The sequence below is a fragment of the Enhydra lutris genome, unplaced genomic scaffold, assembly GCF_002288905.1.
Source record: "Enhydra lutris kenyoni isolate GAN:26980312 unplaced genomic scaffold, ASM228890v2 scaffoldscaffold41, whole genome shotgun sequence".
Lineage (NCBI taxonomy): Eukaryota > Metazoa > Chordata > Mammalia > Carnivora > Mustelidae > Enhydra > Enhydra lutris.
The window spans coordinates 10197507-10224818 of NW_019154125.1; the positions used below are offsets into that span (position 1 = coordinate 10197507).

The window sequence follows — 27312 nt, forward strand, 5'->3', positions numbered from 1 at the left end:
CTCGGGTTTGCTTTCGGGAGCTTTTGTTCCCTGAGCGCTTTCCGTAGAGTTCCGGAGGACGGGAATGAAGATGGCGGCCTCCCAGTCTCCAGCCCAGAGGAGCCGAGAGCCCGGGGCTCCACTCAGTGCGCCTTCAGAGAACAGCGCCCAATTAATCCCGTCACCCTGGCCTCCTGCCGAGCTCCGAGCTGGCTGAGCCTGCGACCGGTTCAGGGTAACCCTGAGCTGAGAGCTCACTCCTCAGCTCTGTCTCTGTAGCTTGATTCCCCGTTCTAACACCTGTAAGCTCTGCGACACTCAGACACCCCCGACCCTTCTGTGACCCTGCGGGACCTGAGGCCACGCTGACCCTGCGTGGGCTTCACCCCGGCTTAGCCTCTGGAGCGATGTCCCTCAGCGGAACAGACTTTTAAAAGTCCTGATTTTGTGCTCCGTTGCTCCACCGCTTTCCCGGTGCCGGCCCCTCCCCCCGTGGTCTATCTTCCCATTGCTTTGGATTCACTTCTCCGCCAGTCCTACCTTTCAGAAAGTGGTTGATTTTCTGTTTCTGGAATTGCTGTTCTTCTTCTCTTCGATCTCCCGTTGGATTTGTAGGTGTTTGGAATCTTTAGATAAGCTACCTAGCTGATCTCCTGCTACTTGAAGTAGTCTCAGCCTGCTACTTCTCCGCCATCTTGACTCCCTCCCTTTTTTTTTTTTTTTTAAGATTTTATTTATTTATTTGACAGAGAGAGATCACAAGTAGGCAGAGAGGCAGGCAGAGAGAGAGGAAGGGAAGCAGGCTCCCGGCTGAGCAGAGAGCCCGATGCGAGGCTCCATCCCAGGAGCCTTTAACCCACTGAGCCACCCAGGCACCCCTCTAAAGGTTGTTTTACCTGGGATTGTGAGTTCCCAACATCTAGCAGTGCCTAGCATACTTATTTGTTTAACAGATGATTATTAGGGAGAAGTACATTTCTTGTGTTTGCATACAATTTGCATTTCCTCATGTACATTCATGTTTAGTTGTTTTTTTTTCTATTTATTTAATAGAAAGGTAATTTAAAGAAAATGGATTTGAATAAAGGGAGCATATGTCTTAAAACTTAAGAGTAAAATGCTTCTGTCTCTTGCCATGGTGCAAGTTGAGAAGGGATTCCCCAAAATGCAAATTCCCGATTCTCGTGGAGCCCAAGCTCTTCATCAGCTCCTGGAGAGAGGCTGTCAGGCCTAAAAGAATTAAAGCAAATTCATCCAAGATCCATAGCTAGTCTAGGCTCAGAGGCAAGTCACTGTAACAGTTACAACAAAAACCTTCAGCATATAGGTTCATTATGTTTAATCTCAGTTATATTTTTGCTAATTATATAAAGGATTAAAATCATGATTATACTTCATCTGGGACAATTAAACTATCATAACCTTAATGTAGGACTTCCTAAGCTCTTCTTTGAAATACTGTAGAAGAATCTTCATATTCCTGGTTGGAAGGAGGAAGACCTGTGCACTATTTTATCCTATGTAATAAAATGCAAAATTGGTCATTTCTCTTTCCAGCTTCAATTACTATGTCTCCCTGTCAGCTGAGGATGAAATCTGAATTCCTAAGCATTTGAGATTTAATTACTAGATACCAAAGCCTCAAAATGAAAGTGTTCTTTTTTATTCTCTAAAATCTAGATCCACACTATCTGAATGGAAGCCATTGGCAACTGGCCCCACAGAGGTGCTGAACAACAGAAATGTAGGTGGTACTAGTGAGATGTACTGTAAATTTAAAATACATACTGGGTACTGGAAACTTAGTGAGAAAGAAAAATATCTCATTCATAAGGGTTTATGTCATTTACATGTTGAAATGATAATATTTTCAATATAGTTAAATATATTATTAAATTAATTTCACCTGTTTATATCTACCTTTAAATGTAGTCACTAGAAAATTTAAAATTACGTTTGTGGCTCATATACTTCTATTGGACAGTGCTGATCTGGATGGTCCCCATTAATACTCTTCACTATCTCCACAGGGCATCTTACTTAATTACAGAATGCCTTCTCCATTCAAAGCTGGAGAACAAACCCACTTTTCTCTTGCAGAAAGGAAAGTTTTGTCTTATAGAGTCTCCAGGAACTGAGCATCTCTTAGGGAAAGTAAGGAATTGCCCAGGGGCCTGACACTAACTTGCCTCTCTCCTGTGAGCTCTACCTCCTAAACCTTTCTCAGATTTGCCTCTGCCTTGGTCCTCCCAGCCACACGCACATCATTGATGTGGGTGAGCTTCCTTCCTTGCCTCTGGCTGCCTCAGGCTAGTTCCTTAGTCTGAGACCTCTATCTCGAAGGGAGTTTCTCATCCAGGAGTCTGTGGCCCCCACAGGGATCAGGTTAGAATTCAGGCCCTCTGTGATGCTGTGTGGCAAATATAGAAATAAGCTCCTAGCAGTACCTGAGCTCTGCCACCAAGACTTTTGACATGTTTTAATGTAATATTTTAGTTGTTGCAGCTTTCTTGAAATAGCCATTTACAGGTCTCATTACTTGGAAACTGCAGCAGCTGGTAGACCCTCCCTCAGATTTTATTTGATATGTTGATTAAGAAAAAGCTACACTGTGTTCAGGATGCAGCAGGTACTCCTTAGCACAGCATAAAGCAGCATGCTTACTCTTCAGCAACTCCGCCATGGGCTTGACATTTACTGATGCCTAAATAGACTCTGCTTCTGCCTTTGTGCCTTCTAAATGCTGTTCCCATCCTTGTCCTGATTTACCTGTGATAACTTACCAAGCTGTTCAAAGGGCAGCCTTTTCTTGGTACACAGGGCACCATGTCACAATTCTCACCTCCTTGAGGGGACAGTGTTGATTGTTATCATTCGCCATCCATCCCACTGCTCCTAAGCGTGGTATATAGCATTGCTTTCGGTAGTAAATGGATGAACATTTTTAAATCTTAGTATACAAATATTAAAAGGGAGAGTGATTTTTCATTTATGGCAGTATTTGAAATTGTTTTTCATATAAAGTTTAAAAAAATTAGCTGAGGTGAAAAAAACTAACCCTACACATTGACAGACATGGTGATGTTACAGTGGTAACTACCTGAAGTCTTCGCGGCCCTGGCCGGGCTCAAGTCTTGCTTCTGTCTGGTTAGGCTGTGATCTGGGTGGATGAGGGCTTTGGAGCATTTCTTGTTTCATCTTAGACCATCTGCTATTGTCTCCAGAATTTGCTCAGATCTACTCCTGAGTAGTAGCTTTAGATAAGACATTAACATCTGGAAAATGAGTGAACTGTACACATACAAGCAAAAAATTTTTAAAAAAGATTTTATTTAATTGACAGAGAGAGAGAGAGAGAGAGAGAGAGAGCACAGGTTGGGGGCAGGGGGGTATGCAGGTAGAGACAGAAGCAGGCTCCCCGCTGATCAAGGAGTCTGATGTGAGGCTTGATCCCAGGACCCTGGAATCATGAGTTGAGCTGAAGGCAGAGAGTTAACCAACTGAGCCACCCAGGCAGCCCACACACAAAAATTTTTTATGCCAGTTTTTTAACCTTTTTATGACAAAAATTATTAAAAAAGTGAAATAATCAAGTAGATATCATAAGATAATGTACTAACTGTGTATCAATAAACCAAAATCTAAGTGAATGGATATTTTCTAGGAAATTATTAAACAAAAAATTATGAAAGAATTAAGCTGAAAAGAGTATTTGAAAAAATTCTACATTAAAAATATCTTTCTTGGGCACCTGGGTGGCTCAGTGGGTTAAAGCCTCTGCCTTCGGCTCAGGTCATGATCTCAGGGTCCTGGGATCGAGCCCCGCATCGGGCTCTCTGCTCAGCAGGGAGCCTGCTTCCTCCTCTCTCTCTGCCTGCCTCTGTGCCTACATTTCTGTCTGCCAAATAAATAAAATCTTTAAAAAAAAAAAATATCTTTCTTGAAAAAGTATCTGGCCCAGTTTTCCTGGAGTTCTAACCAAGGGTTCAATGAGCCAATAATGCTAGTATTATTTAGGATTCAGAAAAAAATGGAAGCATTTCCTAAGTATTCTGCCAGAATAGTCTAACTCTGATACCAAACCAGGTAAAGCACACAAAAACCAAACATAAATAGAGTAAACCTGCCAAGTGAAATCCAATAGTGGACTAAAATAATACATTATAATAAAGTAGGATTTAATGATAAATTCCCATATGGTTGAATAATTTGAAAATTTTTTTTAAAGATTTTTATTTATTGATTGATTTATTTAACAGACAGAGATCACAAGTAGGCAGAGAGGCAGGCAGAGAGAGAGGAAGGTAAGCAGGCTCCCTGCTAAGCAGAGAGCCTGATGCAGGGCTCGATTCCAGAACCCTGGGATCATGACCTGAGCCAAAGGCAGAGGCTTTAATCCACTGAGCCACCTAGGCACCCCAAATAATTTGAAATTTTAAAAGTAATTTAGTACTTTATTAAATAAGGACAAAAAAACCTCTAGGATAAAGTACATCTCTAATTTTAAAGGCAAGCTCTAATATTTAATAGAAATGCTTCTAACTTATCATTGCAAAATAAAAAGCAAGGAATAAATGCCATTAGCATAACATTCCTGGCAGCTCTAACCAATATAATAGGAAAAGAATAAGAATTAAAAGTCACACATACTGGCAAAGAGAAAAACTCTTACATGGATGTCATGACTACCCATTTAGAAAAACTAAGTGAATCAGTTAATAATAGGACTATTAAAAAGAGTTCAGTGAGGTGACTGGATGTAAGAAAGTAAAAGCATTCTTACATGCAAACAATAGCCCCCTGGGGAAAGTAACAACAAAAAGATTCGCATTTAAAATCAAACAGTAAGGGGTGTCTGGGTGGCTCAGTGGGTTAAAGCCTCTGCCTTCGGCTCAGGTCATGATCCCAGCGTCCTGGGATCAAGTCCCACTTCCGCCTCTCAGCTTAGCAGGGAGCCTGCTTCCTCCTCCCTCTTTGCCTGCCTCTCTGCTTACTTGTGATCTCTGTCAAATAAATAAAATCTTAAAAAAAAAATCAAGTAGTAAGTGTGAAATACCAAGCAATAGACTTGACAAAAATATGCAAGATATATACAACTAAAATGAAGGCTTTACAGAAAGACACAGAATATCAGAAAGGGACATACATTTTAAGTCTTTGGATAGAAAGATTCAATACTGTGATGACTTCATTCTTCCTCAAGTGAAAATTTAAAATCCTAAAGATTTTAAATACAGAACTAACAAATTCAATCTCATCTGAAAAAGTAAAAAATGCTCAGGAAGAGCCAAGAAATATCTGAGACTAATGATGGGGTATTTGCAACTATTAACATGTACAATGAAAACTACAGTATTCAAAACATACGGCACAGAAATAGACAAATGATTGATGGAAAAAAAGAATTCCAGACACAGAATTACACACACACATACACACATAGAGGTTAGATTTCAAATCAATGGAGAAAATTTAGTTCATTTACTAGAAAATGGTAAAAAAATTAGATGTCTAAAAACACATGAACTTGAGTAATAAATATATACTAAAGACTGTTCATCCCTCACTAGTAACCAGGACATGCCAATTAAGATAACCTTATTGTTTGTAGAAGTGAAAACTTGCCATGTTTTTGAGTCTGAGGAAAAGCAGCCCCTTTCAATGCACAGTTGGTGAGAATATAGTTTTCTAGGACAACTTGACAACTTGACCAAATATAAAAATAAGCATAACTTTTAACCTTAAAACTTCACTTCTAGAATCCTACCCTACTTAGAAATATACCTGGCAGTACCCTTTGCAGTTGTAAAAACTGGTAATCAATTTCAATGTTCATAGTAGCGTAATGGTTAAAGAAACTCTCAGATCTGAACTATGTGATGATTAAAAATGATAAGTGCAAATGTATATGTGTTTATGTGGAAAAATTTGTAAGGCATATTAAATGACAAAGGCAGGTGTCAAAATAATATAACCATCCCACAACACTGTGTGTGTGCAAGCATTTATTAGATAGGGAAATGTCTTGAAGCACACATATCGAGGTGCTGACGATGGTTGCCTTTGGGAAGTGGAATGGAAATGTGGGAGGGAAGGTGGAGAGGAAGTGCTCCAGACAGAAGGTGAGGGTAGGGGGTGTCACTATCAGAGTTTTTAACTTTGTGTTGAAATTGACAACACTCATGTTTTACAAAAATGTCTTTTAAGAATTTTTGCAATTTAACAAAAGAAAAAAGAGAGCTGGATTAGAGTAAGAGCTGCTAGCTTCCTCACTTTTCTTATCTGAAGCAGCTCCGGCAGCTTCACTTTTTATTCATTTTACATATTTGGCTTTTTGGTAAGATTTTATTTGAACAAGGAGCTGCACAATCAAGTTCTTTGGGGCACTAATAATCTATGAACAAGTCTATAAATGTTTTATCTGTGTGTGATTAGTGGAGATAACTGTTTTAATCTTGGTTAGGCTTCCTTTTCTACTCATATAAGGTTATGTATGTTCAGAAAGATAAACTAGTTTTAGTATAACAATATATAAAAAAGAAAAGGTATTGTGGAAAAAAGGTATGCATGAAAGGTTAATGGACACAAACTAAAAAACAAGTGGTGATTTTGGAAGTTTGCTTTTACTCCTCCACCTCCTAACTCAGTGGCTAAGTCAAGTCATGTTCTAGTTCTAGAGGCCATGTGTTTATGACCAATGCTGCCATTAATTTAAAAATTATGATAAATTTATGATACATACACTAATGTTCCATGATGACAAAGTATAAAGACAAAGGACACTGACAGATTTTGATGTTGCAAATCAACAAAACAATTAACCCTTCATGACTGGCTCTATTCTATAGAGCAGGACACTTGGGCGTACATTGTAAAGTTTCAAGAGACAGAAGTTAGCATTGCTTCTCCATTCTCCAACGAAGTTGTTTTTATTTAAGTTATTCTTTCTAGTACTTACTGAAATTTCCCCCAATTTATTTCAATTCCCCCAGCTTCATCCCAGGCCAAACTATGTTTTAGTATTTAACATGCTCGCATATAAAATATAAAGCTCCCAGATCCCTGATAGCCAGAGTCCTATGTCCCTGTCTTTTTACCTACTTGTAAAATTAACTGAACGCACTTTTTCAGATGAATAATTAGGCAACACACATTCTTCCTTTCATTGCCATTTTAATAGAAAAAGAATATAAATCCCATGTTACAAAATATATTTCATACTGTTTTTGTAATGGAAATTTAAAAAAACCACTAACTTTATAAAATAACAGGATGCTAAAAAGCAAATTCCAGATGGAGCAAAGACACAAAAACAGTAAAACTCTAGAAAAAAGCTTAGACAAATGTATTTGTATTCTGGGAATGGAAAAGATCTTTCAAAAAACCATAAACCCAGAGAGAAAAAGACTGATTGGTAAGTCTGACTATATAAAACATTATGTATGGCAAATAAAAAAAAAGTCATAAAACAAGCAAAAGCCAATAACAAACTGGAAAAACATATTTGCAACACCTACTGAAGACAAAGGGCTCTTTAATTTATGAAGAATTCATGCATATTAATAAAAAGATAATAATCCAAAAGAAAAATAAATGATAGGAACAGTCAGTTTAAAAGGGGAAAACTATTATAAGACCAAAATATATGAAAAAAAGCTCAAATCTCATTCATAATTAAGGAATACATACAAACAATAAGATACCATTTTTCTGACATATGAGATAATAAAATTAAAATGCCTGATGCCCACAATAGTTGAGAGTTGTAAAAAACTGAAAACAGCCCAAGTGTCCATCAGCAGGGGACTGGTTAAATTAACTATAGTGTATTCCATCTTCCATGAGAAGGTATGAGGTAGATCTCTATGTATATAAGAACATGGAAAGGTCTTCAAGATATATTCGTAAAACAGTATCATATTTTTTAAAGAGTACATAGTTTAAAAAAAAGACCAAGTAAAAAAAAAAAGGAAGGAGTATTGAATAGTGTATCAACAAGAGGGGAAAAAAGTATATTAAAGTATACTGCAATTCCTTTTCTGTCTTCCAAAGGAATTATAAAATACTGCTGGTTATAGTTATCTTTAGATAAATGAATAAAGGGTAGGCCCAAGGTGTGGGAGAGTTTTATTTTTTATTTTATACCCTTCTGTACTGTTTCTGTTTCTACCCTTAAGGGTTTAACGTTATTTTAGCAGGGATCAAATGGGCAGATAGACTATGGCTCATTCATTGTTTTCTAATATCTCTATGTTTGAAAAAAGAGAGTTATGTTTTTTACACATACTTACAAAGACGTTAAACCAAAACACATGCAATTATGAAAAAAAAAACCAAAAAAACCAAAAAAACCCAGACACATATACATACATATATACACACTTCTGACAGTAAGCACAGGGAAAACCCACCTTTTCCATTTCAGATACTTACTATCCTAATGTATAATGTACAGAGTTAAAATTATCCAAAGAAGTCAAAGTACTTCATTAATATTCCTTAATTTACTCTAAATTTCCATTTCATATGGTGATATAAGATCATGGGTACAAAATATTAGTGAATACAGAAAGAAATCCCAAGGGTCTCATCTGAATAATGTTCTGACCACACATGAACTTTCTGTCCTTGTACTCCCTCACAGTTACGATTCAGAGGCTGATCTTCGAATCAGGTCCCCAAAATAAGCAGTGATTGTCTTCAACTTATTGTTAAGAAAGTTTTGTTCTATTTCCACTTGCCCTCCAGGCCCGGCTAAGGATGCCACCTAAAAAAAGGAATGGAAGAAAGTCACACATAACATAACCACAATTACAAAATAAGTATTTTATTTATATGCTTTATTAAATAACAAGACCCTGGCCTTTCATTTAAGTTTTTCAAGTAATGAGGCATCTCAAATGTTCACTGTTACTTTCTAGGCAAGCATTAATGCAATATTTGGTGGCAGAAATAACTTGTTTCAAGCACTTTGATAATACAGGTAAGGCCACCGTGCTGTTATTTGTGCAGGACCTAATCTCTCCAATGCCAGAAGCTAAAGAACTCAGAGGAAGAGAAAATGAATATAGCCTTCCCAAATATCAGTTTTATTTATTAAGATAGAAACTTAAAGAAAAACTCTCTTCTCTGAAAACTTTTGTCCTCTTCACCTTACCATCTTACTCATTCAATAATATTATTTACTGAGTACCTGCTGCAGTATAGGTACATCAAAGAGCAAGACAGACATGAGCCCTTGATCTTGTACTTTTTCCTTCTCTAATTGGTGTCTTGTGTTGCTGTCCTAACCAGAACCACTTCCTCCATCTGCTGCTCCTGTGTATTTTTCAGTCCCTCTACTTTTTGAGGTGTACTAGAATACAGTGACCAAACTATTCTTTTCTTTTCTTTTTTTTTTTTTTTTTTTTTAAATTTATTTATTTGTTTTGGAGAGAGAGGGAGAGAGGAGGGGAGGGGCAGACGGCTTAGCAGAGAGCCCAGCGCAGGGCTCGATCACTTGACCCTGAGATCATGACCTGAGCAGAATCAGAAGCTTAACCAACTGCACCACCCACGCACCCCAACCAACCTTTTTATTAGGAAGCTAAAAGCATCACCTCCTTTCCACCTTCACAGAGTTAACATCAAAAGGATGCTTCAAGGGTCCTGGGTGGCTTAGTTGGTTAACCATCTATCTGTCTTCAGCTCAGGTCATGATCCCAAAGTCCTGGGATCCAGCCCCACATCAGGCAGGCTCCTTGTTTAAGGAGCCTTAAACAAGGCTCTGCCTGCCGCTCCCCCTACTTGTGTGCTCTTTCTGTCAAACAAATAAATAAATAAAACCTTAAAAAAAAGAAAAAGACACTTCAAACTAGCAATGCTTTATCCTAAGTTCTTATGCAGAAAAAGTTTTGTTTTTGTCCAACAGTTTTCATGCAGTCTCAGGTCTATTAAACTAGGAAATAATGTTACCTTCTAAACCCATGATTATACAACCAGAGATGAGCTTCATCATGGTAGCGGTGAGAACGGTTATGGAGAAGGGCGTTGCATCAGGAAAGCCCCATGAGTCTGATAACCAAAGACACATAGTGATGGAAAAGGGATACCCAAAATGTCAGAGGTAGGTTCCAACAAAAGGAGACATGTAGTTTCTTTTTTCTTTTTGAGAGAGAGAGGGCGAGCTAGCAGGAGCTCAGGGGAGGGGGAGAAGGAAAAAAAGAATCTTAAACAGGCTCCATAGGGCTCGAACTCATGACCCTGAGAGATCATGACTTGAGATGAAATCAAGAGTAGGATGCTTTACCAACTGAGCCACCCTGGAGCCCAAGACATAGTTTCTGCAATTCATCCTGTGATCATAATTGGCAAAACTGTGTATTTTACAAAGAGAGGTGCTGTTGATTTAATTTTAGAGGTTGAGTGATCTAATCTAAGTGGTATTACACATGCTACACCAGCATCTGGCTGAAGGGAAGATTTACTGTGCATCACCAATGAGTATGTATTTTAAAGCATTTCAACTTCCTCTTAGAAGAAAGTCACAGATACAGAAATAGGGAAGAAACCACAGGTCATTCTAAAAGAAGCTGTCCCACTAAACTAGTAGCAATGTCAATATCAACCCCTATCTGTAAAAGGGACACAAAGACATGGCTGTGTTTTTAGCAACAGGAAAAGCTGACAACTGGAGTCAAACACAGTATCTGTCATAATGATAAAAAGGACACATGTATCTACTATTCACTACTAAGGAATAAACTGAAGTAAAACTTTAGATATTGAAAGTATCCAACTAGTCGCAGACTGGCAATAATAGGAATAGTTTTATTTCTATTTTGGTATCTTTATGCTAGTCTGATTTTTTTTTTTCTTTTTTAAGTAGGCTCCACACCCAGTGGGGCTTGAACTAATGACCCTGAGACCAAGAGTCACACGCTCCACTGCCTGAGCCAGCCAGGTGCCCCTGCCAGTCTGGTTTTTCATAAGGAAGGGTAAAATGAAAAATTTTGTCTTTAACCAATAGAAGGCATTCTAAGTGGTACATCTAAAATATAATTATTTCACATTAATTTTTCCAGGAGTTAGATATAACTCAGGTGTATTATTTCTCCTGTTCCTTTAAATAGTGATTTACTTAAAGGAAGTGACACTGGCAGCAAAAGCTGAAATTTTCTCTGGGGGAGTAGTATTGGTTGGGGAGGAGAAAGGAGGAGAGGGGAGGAGAGAAGAGCACGGGTGAAGAGAACCAGAGCAGAGCTGAAACCCTAGCACACATATGCTAGAATAGATCTAGCAGACAACCAAAAGCAAAGTCAGAGGCAAATTTCAATACCAGTTCGACTGTCAATATAGAAATTGGTTCCTGAAAAATAGGAATACTACCTATCTCCCTAAGTAGTGTATTTTTCAGCCATAAATAGATTTACATTAAAACGAATATCTGAGGTGGGGTACTTTCTTTTTCCTTTCTCCCCACTTTTTAGAGGGCTACCTGGACTTGGGTGCTTTGGACAGAGAAAGGAGTGGAGATGTCCTCAACATGAGGGGGTTTTCCCAGGTCTGCTGCAAAAGTTAATGAATTATTTATTATTTTATTCAACAACTATTTACTGAGCGCTTAGAGGTTTTTGTCCCAGGCAGTGGAGTGCAACAAAAACAAAATAATCTCTGCCTTCCTGAAGGCTGGGAGAATCAGGTGACAGACAGACAAAACAAGTGTGCACCATTCGTGATATTGGAGGAAAAGATGACTCTATTGTCGAAATACAATGAGAAAAATTGTTTCTATTCAGTGTTTAGAGAGAAAATTAAGAAAAAAAAACTCAATATGTTACTTTCACATGTTCTAATTAAAAACAATTTCTAACTCTAAAGGTTAGCATTCTGGAGTTGAAAAGACTACAAAAATTATGTAGTTCAAATCAGTAATGTTTTGCTTCAATCAAATTTAATGCCATTAACTTCCAGCTGTATTTTTCACTAGCAGGTTTAACTGGAAAAATATTATTTGATTCCTTCCCCTTTCTTAAAGTTTAATAAATTGAGAGAGAGGAGGAGAAAGGAAGGGGGTGAAACAGAGGGGAGGGAGAGAAAAGCACTGGTAGGTAAAGAGATAAAAGTTAACAACGGCTCTAGATTATATGCTATGTTTTTGGCATATTACCCAAGTATACTAACTAGATTTACCAAAAGAAGTCCCAATTATTTTGGATTGGAATTAGAACTAAGGCTGGAACTCCCATCAACTAGATTTTATAATAGTTGTTCCTTGGGGATTGGGAAAGGAGAAATGGGTAAAGATTAAAGGTGATAATTTTAGTAAAAATGAAAGATTTAAAATCAAAGATTTAAGAGCCAACTAAACATTTAAAAGTGCATTTTCTTCTTTCTTTTTAAAAGTAAACTCTACACCCAATGTGGGGCTTGAACTCACAACTGACGCCAAGAGTCGCAAGTTCTACTAAGCAAGCCAGGCACCCTTGCATTTTTTTTTTTTTTTTTAAAGCAAACTGATTTGAAGTGAAAGTGTATGAGAGCTGAACAAATGAGAGACAGTAACCACCAAACTGGATCCTAATGGAAAAACATAATCAATATCAAAGACAGGAACACTTTAAGAAAGGTACAGAAAAATCAAGAGCACTGAAAAACAGTCTTATTACTACACTGGAGAAGTTTAAATTTCCTTCACCCCTTTGGGTAATTTTTTTTTAGTAAATGATGTAGATAAATAGAAGGATACCACACAGACTGCTACAAACAAGTCCTGTGCTAACAGCTGGGGACTTCCTGATTCTCCGGTCTGCTGTGCTTCATGTAACTAGTTAAATTTAAGAAGTCTTCATCTTTCCAGATTCCAGCTCTGAGAATAGGTAAGAAGCTTAGTGAACTGATTTTTGGTAGCCTTCTCCTAAGAGACTAATGCAGGTAAATTTTTAATGCCCAGGATAATTTTTGACATATCCCCAGTGCCCTCCGGTTGACTATGGTGGCTTTTAAAAATCGTATTTGTTTTAATCAACAAGTAAACATTTGAAAAAAGAAAGAAATAGGAAATAATATGTGAGAGCCTGAGGTAGCATGCAAGTTATCTGAAAAACTATTAGAAAAAATTAAGATTCATTCACTTTAGCATAAAAATCTCATTTGTTTACCATGTGCAGATAAACAGAACTAATCTTACAGAAATGTCTATAAAGAACAGTTAATTTCCTATCCAGGGAGATTTATACTCTGGACAGTATTTATATTTAGGGTAGCTAAACTGAATGTGGGCCCAATACAGATACAGCTGTTGTCATGACGTCTGTCTGGGGGAAGTCACGGAAGGGTGCAGCATGTCTACCATATAAATGCCAGGAGTTACACGATACAGGCCCACCTCCCAGTCCACTTTTCAACACTGTTCTTAGGGATGCTGCTCAGTGTGGCCCTGCTCTCTATACTGGTTTAAACAAATTATAAAGGAAAGAGCTTTAAGTTTGAAAAGCATAAATGCTATCACTTTCCTGAGGCCAGGCATTTTAACAGGGAAGAATAAGGAGGTGCTATACCACACCAACCAGCAGCTACTCCTCCCCACATTCCAATGTCTGCCTAGGAGACAGGGCTCCTCCTGGTTGGAGCTTCCGCCCACAGGGACTTCATACAAACATTCCACTCTGCTCAGAGACCTCTATCCATACTGTGTATGTTTACTTTTTAAAACAGAAGTTTTCCATATTTGGAATGCCTGGGGTATCCAAAGCTGGTAATGACTGCAATTGTATGACTGTCAAAGGAAACAAATGAAGAAAAAAAAAAAAAAAAAACACAGCAAGAAACAGGCATCCAGTAGATAAATACATATACCCTGGGCCCTCTGAACTGAAGCTAATCAGTTCCAAAGTTTCACTTGTGATTTCCTTCCAAAGAGCCTAGCACAAAAATACTTTGTAAATTAGTTCTTGAGCTGGGTAGTGAGAGTTGAGGTAACAAGGGAATATGTGTGCCAGAGTAACCCCCATATGGAAAAAAGGGAATAAAAGACTGAGATAATAGGAGAACTAGAAAAATATTTTACTAGATACAGAAAATAACTGGCTTCTTCTCCCATGTGGAGGGACTACAGGACAAGCTTTATCTGTGTTGGGCCCATACTTAGTTTAGTTACAATAAATATAAACACAGTCCAGAGTAAAATCTCCCTGGATGGGAAATTAACTGTTCTCTATCAACATTTCTATGGGAAAAATCCAGCCTGAGTTTCAAACTTGGGGAGCTCATAAACCAGACCATTTGAAAGTTCTGGTCGCTGTGACATTCTAAACATTCCTTAACAAAAAAGCTGGCTTCTCTGTAACAGTGCATTCTCTCATTCTTGCAGTACTGCATTTACTCTCATTTAAAAAATCCTACATACAGATAGATTTTCTTCATTTTAAAAAGAAAAGCTGACCTCCTTCTGTAATTTGAACCAAATTTAATACCAAACAATATAATATACTTGAAATCTCATTTCTTTTTTGACTTTTATCATTCTTCAGTGTCATTACTCCCTCTACAGGTAGAAAATGTAACATCACCAACTGTGATTCTAACAGGTTGTTGAAGGAAACCAAAAACACAGGTTAAAAGAAAAAAGTTAACTGTTTCCTTGGGCTGGTGTTAATTTAACTAGAAAAAATGTACTCATTGTAACTTTTATAATAAGTAGTAAATTTTTTATTGTCATTCAGGTATCCAAGTAAGCCCATCTAATTTTTAATATAAGGATCATATAACCTCTTTGAAACTCTGAGATTTGCAATTTACATGGGCAAATAAGAATTATGGAATCAACAGGCTCAACCCTTATCTGGCAATCTGTGATGCAGATCAGAGTCACATGAGTAGCAGGTATGGTTTAATATCAAATTTGATATAAAAATGCAGGGAGCAAGAGGACAGTACTTTTTCTTGTAACTGCTACAGCATATAGTATTTGGGAGGTCTAATGTTTAGACACAGTGGCTTATAAACAAATGACAGGTAACAAGATCTAATTTCATCTCCTTCTAACCCAGAATAAGAGCTCAGGCTCGTTCATTTTATTTACCCTTCTCTTAACCCAGAGAATCCCAAATCTAGCAGCACATTACAATCATTTAGGGACTTTTAAAAAATTCATGTGTGGTCCTCATCCAGAAAATAAATCAGAGAGAATCTTTCCCAGTGGACCAGGGTACTGGTAGTTTTAAAAAGCTACTCAGCTAAAATGATAAAACTCCCAGAAGAAAACACAGGGAGGAATTTCATGACATTGGATTTGGCAACAATTTTTGAATAGACACCAAAAGTACAGGGAATATCCAGAAAAACAGCTAAGTTGAACTCCATCAAAATTAAAAACTTCGTGCAGCAAAGAACACTGTCAAGATAGTAAAAAGGCAACTCACGGAATGCAGAAAAATATGGGCAAAGCATATACAGATAAGGGATTAATAGCCAGAATATACATATGTGAATAGATGGTCAACATCATTAGTCATGAGGGAAATGCAAATCAAAACTACAATGAGATACCATTTCATACCCATTAGGTATTATTACAAACAACAAACAGAAAAAAACAAATGTTATCGAGAATGTGGAGAAACTGCAACTCTTTTTTTTTTTTTTTTTTAAAGATTTTATTTATTTGACACACAGAGAGAGATCACAAGCAGGCAGAGAGGCAGGCAGAGAGAGAGAGGAGGAAACAGGCTCCCTGCTCAGCAGAGAGCCCGATGTGGGGCTCGATCCCAGGACCCTGAGATCATGACCTGAGCCGAAGGCAGAGGCTTTAACCCACTGAGCCACCCAGGCGCCCCGAAACTGCAACTCTTAAAGAACTGCTGGTAGATGGGGCGCCTGGGTGGCTCAGTGGGTTAAGCCCCTGTCTTCGGCTCAGGTCATGATCCCAGGGTTCTGGGATCAAATCCTGCATCAGGCTCTCTGCTCGGCGGGGAGCCTGCTTTCCCCGACTCCCCCTCTCTGTCTACTTCCGATCTCTGTCAAATAAATAAAATCTTTGAAAAAAAGAAAAAAGAACTGTTGGTAGAAATGTAAAATGGTTCAGCTGCCATGGAGAACTGTATGGTGGATCCTCAAGAAACTAAGCAGAATTACTCTATGATTCAGCAGTTTTGCTTCTGACTATATACCAGAAAGAACTGAAAGCAGGAATAGATACTATGTACCCACAGCAGCATTATTCACATCAGCCAGAGGTGAAAATAACCCCAAATGTCCACAGATGAATGGATAAACAAAATGTAGCATATACATACAATGCAGTATTATTCAAATAGTTTTAAAAAGGAAGGAAATTCTGACACATGTTGAAACATGGATGAACTTTTAGGATATTATGCTCAGGGAAAAGAGCTAGGTACAAAAGGACAAATACTGTATGATTTTACTTATTTGAGGTTCCTAGAATCATCAAATTCATAGAGACAGTAGAATGGCAGTTTCCAGGTAATGGGGAGTCAGTGTTTAAAAGCAGAGTTTCAGTTTGGGAAGATGAAGAAGTTTTGAGATGGATGGTGGGGATGGTTGCACAACAATGTGAATGTATATAATGCCACTAAACTGTATGTTTACAAATAGTTTATGGTTTAAGTTTTGCTACGTGTATCTTACCACAATTAAAAAAAAGCCACTCAGGCAATTCCAATTAGCAGCCAGAGCTGAGAGCCAGTGTTCCAAAGACCAAGGAAATAAGCCAAGACTGGGAGAGGGGGACACACTGACATAAGAATATGTCCTTTCAAGTGAGTATATGTTTCTGATAAGAGAAAGAGAAAAATATATGATCTGGGAAGTGTGTTTATAAATTAAATTCTATCATTTCACAAATATAAAACCTTCTATTCTATCCTCTAGAGAAAAATGTCATCTTTCCATACTGGCCCTCAAAGTGTTAGCAACATTTACATTCTTCTCACAAAAACTTTGTAATAGGATCTTCAAAGTCACATACATAGGACTTTATTGAGAGTTTATAGGCTAGAGGTACTGGTGATAAGTGCTATACCCACATACTCATTTATGCCTCACAATCGTCACCAAACAGCTAGTAAGTGGCAGGGCTAAGACTAAACTAGGTCTGTTTGACTTTTAATCTCTCTTTCTCTGTCTGGTTTTGAGCCCATTAACTGAACATTATCCACATATGCTCACTTCCATGTCACATATGCTCACTTCCATGTCACTGGTGCTCTTGCCACCTTCTCCTCAACTCCTACAATCAAAGCTTCTTTAAAGTCCAGTTTATATCCTAGATCATCAGAACCTTTCTTGAAGTCATCCAACAAGATAGCCAGAGCATTTAATCTCCATCTTTTTAATGAGAAGGTTGCATTATTTATGCCCCCATGACCAAAGCCCTAAGAAGATGCTGAACTAGCATGAATACTGGCTACTGCAAGCCCTAAAGAATCTTCTGGAGACCCAAGATTGTCTGAATGTGTGTGTGTGTGTGTGTGTGTGTGTAGGATGGAGGGGAGTGCCTGTGCTTGTGAGAAGCTAAGATGGGAAGAAAGAAAACAAGAACTTAGAAATTCTGCTCTCAGGGCACCTGAGTGTCTCAGCTGGTCAAGCAGCTAACTCTTGATTTAAGCTCAGGGTTGTGAGATTGAGCCCCACATCAGGCTCTGCACTCAGAGAGGAGTCTGCTTGAGATTCTTTCTCTCTCTCTCCCTCTGCCCCACTCCCTTGTTTTTTTCTCTCTCTCTAAATTAAAAAAAAAAAAAAAAAAATTAAAAGAAATTCTGCTCTTGCTGCTCCCTCCCAATCACCCTGCATTTGGTATATCACTTAGAGAAACTGGGAACTCTGGTCTATGTTCAGGAGTAAAGTCAGGACAGTCTGAAAAGAAATCCTGCTGTGAAGAGCTGAGAACAGGTGGGAACTAATCCCACTATCTCACTCTTCCTTCTCCATACCAGTGAGGTGAGGAATGACAGTAGAAGATTGAAGAATACAACCTTTAAATCTGTTTCTGTCCAGATCCTCCTCAAAGGTGAGGAGCTGTGTCCTGAGATGGTGTTTGGTGATAACTGCAGTCTTGTGGTGCCTGAGTTGGCAAATCCATAGCCTACCCACTTTCATCCCTTGAGGTTATCACTGGGGCTAACACAAACTTCAGCAGTGGTTGTCAACCCAGGCTACAGATTAAAATGATCTGGCATTTAGACAGTTACAGTTTTTCCAAAGGTCCCCAGGGACCCTAAAGCACAGCCTATCTCCTGCATTACTTGAGAACAGCCAATACATAGTAAGACAAGATATTGAGGACCACAAGTATTTCATGGAAGAAAAACAAAATGAATTCTAAATTATATGAAATACAGAAAGGGTAGACCAGGTTAGGAATTTAAACTTCTTAAAATAACAGTAAGAGATATTATTATTAGAGTGTAAAAGAAAACAAAAAACAGTGCAGAAATATTAAGTATAAAGAATGTAATAGTTGAACTAAAAAACAACAGGTGAGATAGATAAAAGAACACATATACCTGAGGAATGAGCTAGTTGGAAGACCCAATCTCCCAGAAGAAAAAGGAAGAGAAAAAACACCAGGAAATATAAATTTGAAAGACTAATGTCCACATAAGTGATGCTCCAGAAAAAAGAACAAAGGTGGTGAAAATTTAGTTGAATAAATAATGGGAGATAATTTCTTCAGAACAAGATGAAAGAGGTCAGAAAGACAGGGTCGGCTCTCAGTATCAAATAGGAGAGAAAGGAAAACCTCAGCGCTAGTAACACTACAGTAAAATTTAAAATATAAAAAGACCAACATTTTCAACAGAATGCTTATCATACATATGATAATATGTAAGTGTTATCATAGATATGATAACAGTAACTGTTTACAGAAAGCAAATCAACAAAAACATGAAGTAAAGACATCATCAAATGTTTATGAGGCAGTTACGTCAAGTCCAATTCTATAAGAGAAAAAATTACATTTTTTTTTAAGATTTTATTTATTTATTTGATAGACAGAGATCACAAGTAGTCAGAGAGGCAGGCAGAGAGAGAGAGGAGGAAGCAGGTTCCCTGCTGAGCAGAGAGCCCGATGTGGGGCTCGATCCCAGGACCCTGAGACCATGACCTGAGCTGAAGGCAGAGGCTTTAATCCACTGAGCCACCCAGGCGCCCCAAAATTACATTTTTAAATAAGTGTTTACAGGAAGAATGGAATAAGGACATTAAACTCTTCAACTACTAGCCAAGTGTCCTATATTCCAAGACTACAGTTAAAATTGCTTCTGGCCAAATTAAGATTTCATCTGTCTGTATATTTCTATTTAGGCTCCTCTTTTGAGGAATACCTAAAACCTCTACTCTCAAGGTAGGTCTCAATAAAGACAGATCTTGGCTAGTTTGCGTATGTGCATTTGAAACACAACACATTCAGTTATCCTTTTGGAACATATAATTAAAAGCCCAGAGGGTTCTACATATATATATATATATCCTCCTGCAGCTATGTAGATGAAGTGGATGAAACGGGCATGGATTTAACTGCCAAACACCTCCAGTTTTCTAATAATAGTAAAAAATCCAGAGACTTCTCATAAATATGTTCTCAAAGGAAGGTCCTGTTATCTTTTTTCTGCCCATTTTTTTGTAAGTTATGCCAGAGGCTCATAGAAATTTCTTAGTAGTGGCTTACCTGGTCAATATCAGCATTTCTTGGAAGAAAATAGACAATATTATTAGTTATCTTCTGGGAAAGCCTGAAGATTTCAAAGGTGAATAATAGTTAAGGAATGGTAACAAAACCAGCAGTTAATTTCTAATCACAGATATGTTATGTCATAACTCAAATGTATTTTGATATGTAACTATGAGACACACATTTATATTCTCTAATGAAACCTAAGAGAATTAAGTAGCAGATTTGTAATTCAGATGGGTCAGAGATTAGAAGTTAAGCCCATTCATTCGATTACCCATGTGGAAAGCAGCCAAGAGTCAGAAATACACTTTCTCTTTCTGCCATTTCCTAATTATTATGAAAATATAATAGGAAAGCATAATACCACCTCTTTCCAGTAAAGAATAAAGACAAGTAAATCTGGTCATTGTGGCTTACATTCTAAATTTTAAATAGCATTTTAGAAACATGCTTCCTGTTAGGGTGATTCCTCTGGGTAGGAGAGATAAAGAAAAGGACAAAAAAATGTTATTTTTTATGAAAGAAGGGTTTCCTTCAGTATCTTGGAAGACTGACAGGGAACATTTGAAGATGCAAAGAGAATAAGCACAAGCCAATGTAAGTTGAAGAAAAGTTAAGAGATGGTTACCCAGAGTCTAGGGACAGGTCTTGAGGAAACTCCCAATTTCCAAGACAATAATTTCAAGCAATTAGTATTTCCCAGTTGTTTTATAATGAAAAAAACTGGATAGTGCCCGAAGGAAATATGTCTTCACATCTGCCATTCCTCTTGGAAGTAAACCACCACTTAATTTTTACATACTGGCTTTTTATGCAAAATAAACTGGAATCTATCAAGTGCCGTTAGTATTTCCCCACTTCACTCATGTCTCTTTCTGAAACACACATACACACACTCACTCATATGCACACCTTTCTCTCCACAACCACTGTCTGAGTAAACGTTCAGCCTTCCAAAGGATATCCATCAGGAGACATCATGGTCCTGATGTCAAAGGTCTCCGCAGTAGCGTAATCTGGTCCTCCCCAAGGAGGGCTAAGAAACACAACATCAGCCTTTAAATGTGAAGCCAGCAAGAGGAAATCTCCACAGATGAACTCTATCTTGTCTGCTATTCCATAAACTTCTGCATTATTGCGAGCAAGATCAATCTTCACAGGATCAATATCAATGGCAATCACTAAAAGTGGAAAAAGAAGAGTCAAATGACACTGATCTATAGAACAGTTCATCTTCTGAGCAGTCTGATTTTTTCTCAGTATAAGAACTTTTTTTAAAGACTAAGAGAATCTGGCACATGTATCAGAGATAAAGAACTTAATTAAAAATTTTAATCTAAGTTAGAAAGATTCACTTGTGTAGCACTAAGAAAATTTGACCGAAGGACCTGGCTTTCAAAGTTGTCACTCAGCCAGGTTTTCCAAAGCAAGTAGTGACAGCTGCCACACCGTATCTTCTGAGAGGTAAACACGTGCTTCGCACTGTGCTCTGAACAGCCTGAGCAGTAAACACTTGGAAAGATCACTGACTGCATGTCAAGCCTCGAACACTAGGATTTCAGATATGACCAATTTCCTAAAATGAAACAAAGCTTCCAAAGAAGGACAAATTTGAAAACTTCTACAGAAAAGCAAATTAAAACACATTTTGACAAACCCATAGAGCTAGTTTATGAAGAAGAAACGTAAAAACATCTGCTGATAATGTTTAATGAGACATCTTAGGAGGAGGGAACAGACAACACTGTTTTCATTGGATGGGCTTTCATTTAAATTTATTGCAATTTCATAATTAGCAATGCAAACATAAATTATTTTTAGCTCACTCCTATCTGGCAGTCAATAACTCAAGTGCACCTGTACATGCACCAGTGTGCTGGTGGCAATATTTCATATTTGGAAAGGCTAAGTGGAACCCTGATGCATACAACATGGTTGTCATGGAAACATAGTTTTCTAGAAAATGCCGGTTTCAAAATTTGTTAACACTTTTGAGAAGTAATGCACTAAATAAATCACTTGAACAATGAATATAAGCTCCAATTACATGCTGAAATCATGCATTTACAATGCTATATTTTCTGTTCTAAATAAACTACCATTCCTAAGAGAAAAGACGAAAATATTCTTTTCAGCTGTTAAATCTGCTCCATTTGTAGTACAGAGACAGATGGGAAGATATGCTGACAACACCAAAACTCAATGGGAAAAATGATTTTCAACATCAAATACATTCAGTCAATCCTCATGTTTCCATCTACATTTGTCCTAGAGGCTGCTTTGGTTTTAGGTCTAACAGAATGGAAGCACTCATTCTATCATGTAAAGGAAATGCTGGCAAATGTTGAATGACATTATACAGAACTGCACTGTCCAGGAAATGGTAGTCACTAGCCATACGTGGTTATTACCTTTAACCTGATTAAAATGACAGAAAGAATTTAGATCCTCAGTCACACTGCCACATTCTTTTAAGATTTATTTATTTATTTGAGAGAGAGAGAATACATGCATGCATTCGGAAGCTGGGGGAGGGGCAGTGGGGAGAAGGAGAGAAAATTATCAAGGAAATTCTCTCCTGAGTGCTGAGCCTGACACAGGGCTCCATCCCAGGACCCTGAGATCATGGCCTGAGCTGAAATCAAGAGTCAGCTGCTTAACCCACTGAGCTACCCAGACACCCCCACACTGTCACATTTCAAATGACCAACAGCCACATGTGGCTAGTGGCTATCTATGATACTAGACAGTGCAGATACACAACATTTCCATTATCACAGAAAATTCTATTGGATAACAGTAATACTGAATAGAAAGGGAAAAAATCTTTAACATCAAAATGCAAAACTTTGTGGATTCTCTAACCATTTAGTTGAGTACATGCCTAGAAAACAATTGGGTCTGGGAAATCATAGCAGAAGTAGCTTTCCTTTAGCTTGGGACCCACATCAGATATTTTTCTTTACCAAATGTGTACTAAGCTACAGAAAGCTTTGGCAAGAGACCTATACTCATAGAAATACAAATCTACAATACGGATAGTTTCCATAATATTTTGAAAAAATTTCCGTATCTGTTTGCCGCTTTACCAGAAGGCAGATATTTTAATTGTCATGCTGTGATACAATGTCAAAATGAAGACAAATTTGAAAATTTTTGAGGAAAAATTATTTTTATGCAATAAACACTGATCTAACAGAGCTGGCAAGTGCAGAGGAGAACTTTAAGAGTAAATAATGAATTCAAGGAAAACAAGAAAATAACTCCTATTCCAGTAAATGTGAAGACAACTTTCATTCAGGCTATTAGAAAACCATGTAGGGTGAGAACTGTCATGCCCTGGAACATGATTTAATAAGGGTCACAGTTCATCAGCATGGGTCTGGGTCTTCAATGTTAAGTTTTCCTTCACCAGTTTTTAGCTTCTATATTATACTTCCAGACTCATACTTTCCTAGTTAACATTAAAAACTTTAAATAAATTTAAGAGACTTAACTGTTAATTCACTGAAACGGAAGCTACATGTATAATACAAAGATGCTGGGGGGAAAAAGCATCTTCAGAGAACAACTGGTATCTTTAAAATGTCACATTGTATTACACTTTAAAAATAATTTAGAAAGAACAGGGATAACAGAGAAAAAAACAGAGTAAAAATCCTGCCTTCATGACTCAGCTATGTCCATTTGGGCAGACCTTCCAATTTTACAAAGTTTTTTTTTTTGCCTTGGGAAGTAGCAGACATATAACCTACTTGACATAGTTCCTGGGACATATATAGTGACACAAGGTTTCTTTTTCATGATTCTGAAGTCAAATGACCAGAAGAATGACCTAATACTTTAAAAATTTTTAATTTTACAATGCACAAACTGAAAGGTATTACAGAGGTTTTCTTAATCGTTAAACGATGTCCAAAGTCATAAAGGTGGCAAAACTGGAACTCCCTAACCACTCATCTTCTAAAGAATGGTTTCCCATTTTAATATTTTTAGTTTTTTATGATACTATAATCTTGGCTTCACCAAGCTGTGTCTGTGTAATCCTGAGCAAGTTATTTCATCTCTTTATTTCCCAGTTTATCTGTGAAATGCAGATAGTAAAAGATACACTTTATAAGATCGCTGACTAATAAATACATATTAAGCACTTATACCAATATGAGATACAAACTGTATGCTTACTATATGCTAACTATTATTATTTTAAATATTTGGCATTAAATTACTAATTATATAATAAATCTCAGCAAAGACAGGCTAAAGCAAAATGAAACATTTACTGAATAAATTAAAAAGAAATTACTGATCTTCCTGTGATGGCTAATTACCTCTCTTTCCTGTTAACGCAAACTGAATAGTATTTCCTCCAACTCCACAAAATGCATCTACTACAATGTCACACTTGAAGGACTGGCTGACCCGGCCAGCAATGTGTTCAGCAATCTTCTCAGGAGTAACTGAAAACCAGCCCTCTGTGAAGGGAAGAGTATTTCTGTTAAGACGTGTAGTTTCAAGAAGCCAACCCAAGCATAAACATAGCAAACACAGACAGACACACACACACACACACACACACACACACACACACACACACACATTATATATATAACATATATATTATATGTACTTAAGCAAAACTTAGTTTCCCTTTTCCAGAAATTATAAATTACTTAGTTTTTAAAATGTTCCACCAAGCTTGTTATACAAAGGAGCAGTACCATTCCCATTCCCAATTTCCACCAAAGCAACTGCCTCAATTCTTGCCTGATTCTTTTGTAATATACTTCTAATAATTGAATGCAATTTTTAGTTTTTCTTTTGAAGTATTAACTACTGACCTATTATGGAAATGGAAAGTTAGCCATCCAACTGGTTCACTCCCCAAACTCCACTGAGTTTCCTGATTATTTCATTTCTAATGGGGAAGCAAACTGACCTCCTTTCCTAATAGAATTAACATTTTTTTCGGAAAGCTATTTCCCTGAACAAAAATGATACACCAGTTTTCCTGTTCCCTTTCCTTACCAAAACTTTAAATGGCTCCTCATTGCTGGAAGAATAAACATATAAACTCCCTTTATAGAATTACAAAGCTTTTATCCAGTCTTAGTTCTCCAAACTCCTATACAGTTTCTTCAATACACATTTTGTAAATTACTACAAAAAGCTGACAGAACCCAAAATTCTAACCCCAGATCAAGCCTCCTAATTTTGAGTTATTAAGACCAGTGTTTAAGTAGCCCCAACATGAAACTAAGCATCACTTTGTAGAATTGAATTAAGGAAGGTGTTCAAGACATAGCAGGAACACTCTTTCTAGTTCCAGTGTTAATTCATTAAGTGGCATCTTTCTGAACTAGGTATTTTGTCATCAGATGTTCTGCTTAATAATCTATTGATTCCTTTTATTATTTATCCTAAAATATAGATTAAGTATAGATTAAACCTGAATGCGAAGTTTTAAAAACACATGTATATCCAAATTGAGAGAGACTATAGAAAATAAATGGGTCACTTTTCTTTGGAAAAATGTCAAAGTCATGAAAAATAAAAAGGCCGAGGAACTATTCCAGATGAAAGGAAACTAAAGAAACATGAAAACTAAATGCAATACATGATCCTATACTGGAAGGAAAAAAAAAATGCCATAAAAGACATGACCAGGCTAACAGATTAAATTAGAGTCTGGACTACAGATGATAATAATTGTAGCCATGTTAAATTTGTAATTTTATCATTGTTACATAAAGTATCCTTATTCTCAGAAAATACACACACACACACACACGGTGTTAAGGGGTAGGAGCAACTGGATCAGAAACACACACAGAATGGTAAAGCAAATGTTAAACAGCAAATGTTAAAAATAGCCAAATCTGGGTAAAGGGCATTATCAACAATTTTTTTACTATTCCTGCCACTTTTCTGTAAGTCTGAAATTATTTCAAAATAGTGTTAAACATTACATGCATATTTTACCTCTGTCCAATTTAATCCCATCATCAAAACGGGAGAAGAGTCTGTATCTCTGTGCCCAGTATTTTGCCAGCTCAGGAACAGCAGCTATCTCAGGAGGCAGACCAATTACCTTTTTGTTCTTGTTTTTCTTTTTCTTCTTCTTCTTTTTACTTTCCACTAAAATAAAATAATATAAATACAGATGTTCACTATGAAAAAAGGCAATTATAGATGAATTTATCTAAGAAGTAAGTATAGCCACGTTCAGTAATTACAATTTGGGAATGCACTGTAGACTATGCAGGCAACGGCCTCCCAGAAGAAGCGGGAGGGCATACTGCAAACAGCACTGACTTTAGATTACAGCCCTATTTTGCTATTTATAAGCTCCCTGAGCTTGGAACAGTAACCCAGGCTCTCTAAGATCCAATTTTTAATTCCTTGAAAGGAATGAATGAATAGTATTTTACCTACTTACTTCACAGGATTGTTAGGGCATATGTAGAGATACTATATAGGTATAAAAGTTATTATTTCTGTTAGAGAAGACACTGCTTTAATTGGTCAATTATAGAAATCCAAGCATTTCTCTTCCCCCCTTTTTTTTTTTTAAAGATTTTATTTATTTATTTGACAGACAGAGATCACAAGTAGGCAGAGAGGCAGGCAGAGAGAAAGGAGGAAGCAGGCTCCCTGCCGAGCAGAGAGCCCGATGAGGGGCTCCATCCCAGGACCCTGGGAACGTGACCTGAGCCGAAGGCAGAGGTTTTAACCCACTGAGCCATCTAGGCGCCCATCTCTTCCCTTCTTTAAAACAAAATCTCTGGGGCGCCTGGGTGGCTCAGTGGGTTAAAGCCTCTGCCTTCGGCTCAGGTCATGATCTCAGGGTCCTGGGATCGAGCCCCACATTTTGGTTTAAGTTCTGAGATTAGAAATAGCAACTTAGAAAGAGTGCTGTCACAGCTAAGTATAATGACAAGAATTGATGTTGACAAATAAAATGACTACATTTAAATGATCCTTAAGGATAGGACTATGTCTTAATATGGTCATCTGATCATTGTAACACACAAGGTGTTATCAACAGCAAAGTGTAGTAAGAGTGTTTTAGGAGAGGGGACACTAACATTTTGAGTGAATAATTACTGTGCAAGACCATCCTGTACATGATGTAACATTAAGCAACCCAAAGTACTAAATGTCGGTATCCCCAGGTCATTTTAATAGCCAACATCTTCCAAATGCCCCTGAGGTGGTGGTATCACCCCAGGTGAGAACTACCAGCAATATGAGGCAAGGTAATTAGGGAAGCAGGGGAGGGCCGGAAAATGGGATTGAGGAATCAGACAACCTCGTATGGAGTCCTTCTACGCTGCCAACTGGTTCTGTGACCTCAGGCAAATTTTAGTTTCTCTGAGCTTAACTTTCTGTATTTTTAGAATGAGGATAATCCTGCCTACTTCACGGGGTTATTTTATAGATTAAATAAAAATGAGGTACATAAAGGCATTTTGGAAATCTACAAGTACCACATGAACATCAGTTGTACATGACAATAAAAAAATTTAAACTACTTTAAGTATACATTTTAGAAAGGCAAAGAAGTATGGGATACAAAGAATATAGCTTTACACACACACACACACACACACACACACGAGAAAAAAAATTAAGATTCAAATGAGGTATTTTCC

The 27312-nt window shown here is 37.5% G+C and overlaps 1 protein-coding gene across 1 annotated transcript in view; it reads right to left on the reverse strand.

Moving 5' to 3' along the window:
* Positions 1 to 7986: 7986 nt before the first annotated feature.
* Positions 7987 to 27312, reverse strand: part of LOC111155474 (trimethylguanosine synthase 1) — a 39494-nt gene continuing 20168 nt past the window's right edge. Inside the window, exons 9-13 of the mRNA XM_022515643.1 lie at positions 25640 to 25795; positions 23989 to 24132; positions 20622 to 20838; positions 19652 to 19730; positions 7987 to 8746 (exon numbers count right to left, since the gene is read on the reverse strand). Of these exons, the coding sequence (XP_022371351.1) occupies positions 8624 to 8746; positions 19652 to 19730; positions 20622 to 20838; positions 23989 to 24132; positions 25640 to 25795 (719 nt within the window). The 3' untranslated portion in view covers positions 7987 to 8623. The remainder of the gene's footprint in view (positions 8747 to 19651; positions 19731 to 20621; positions 20839 to 23988; positions 24133 to 25639; positions 25796 to 27312) is intronic.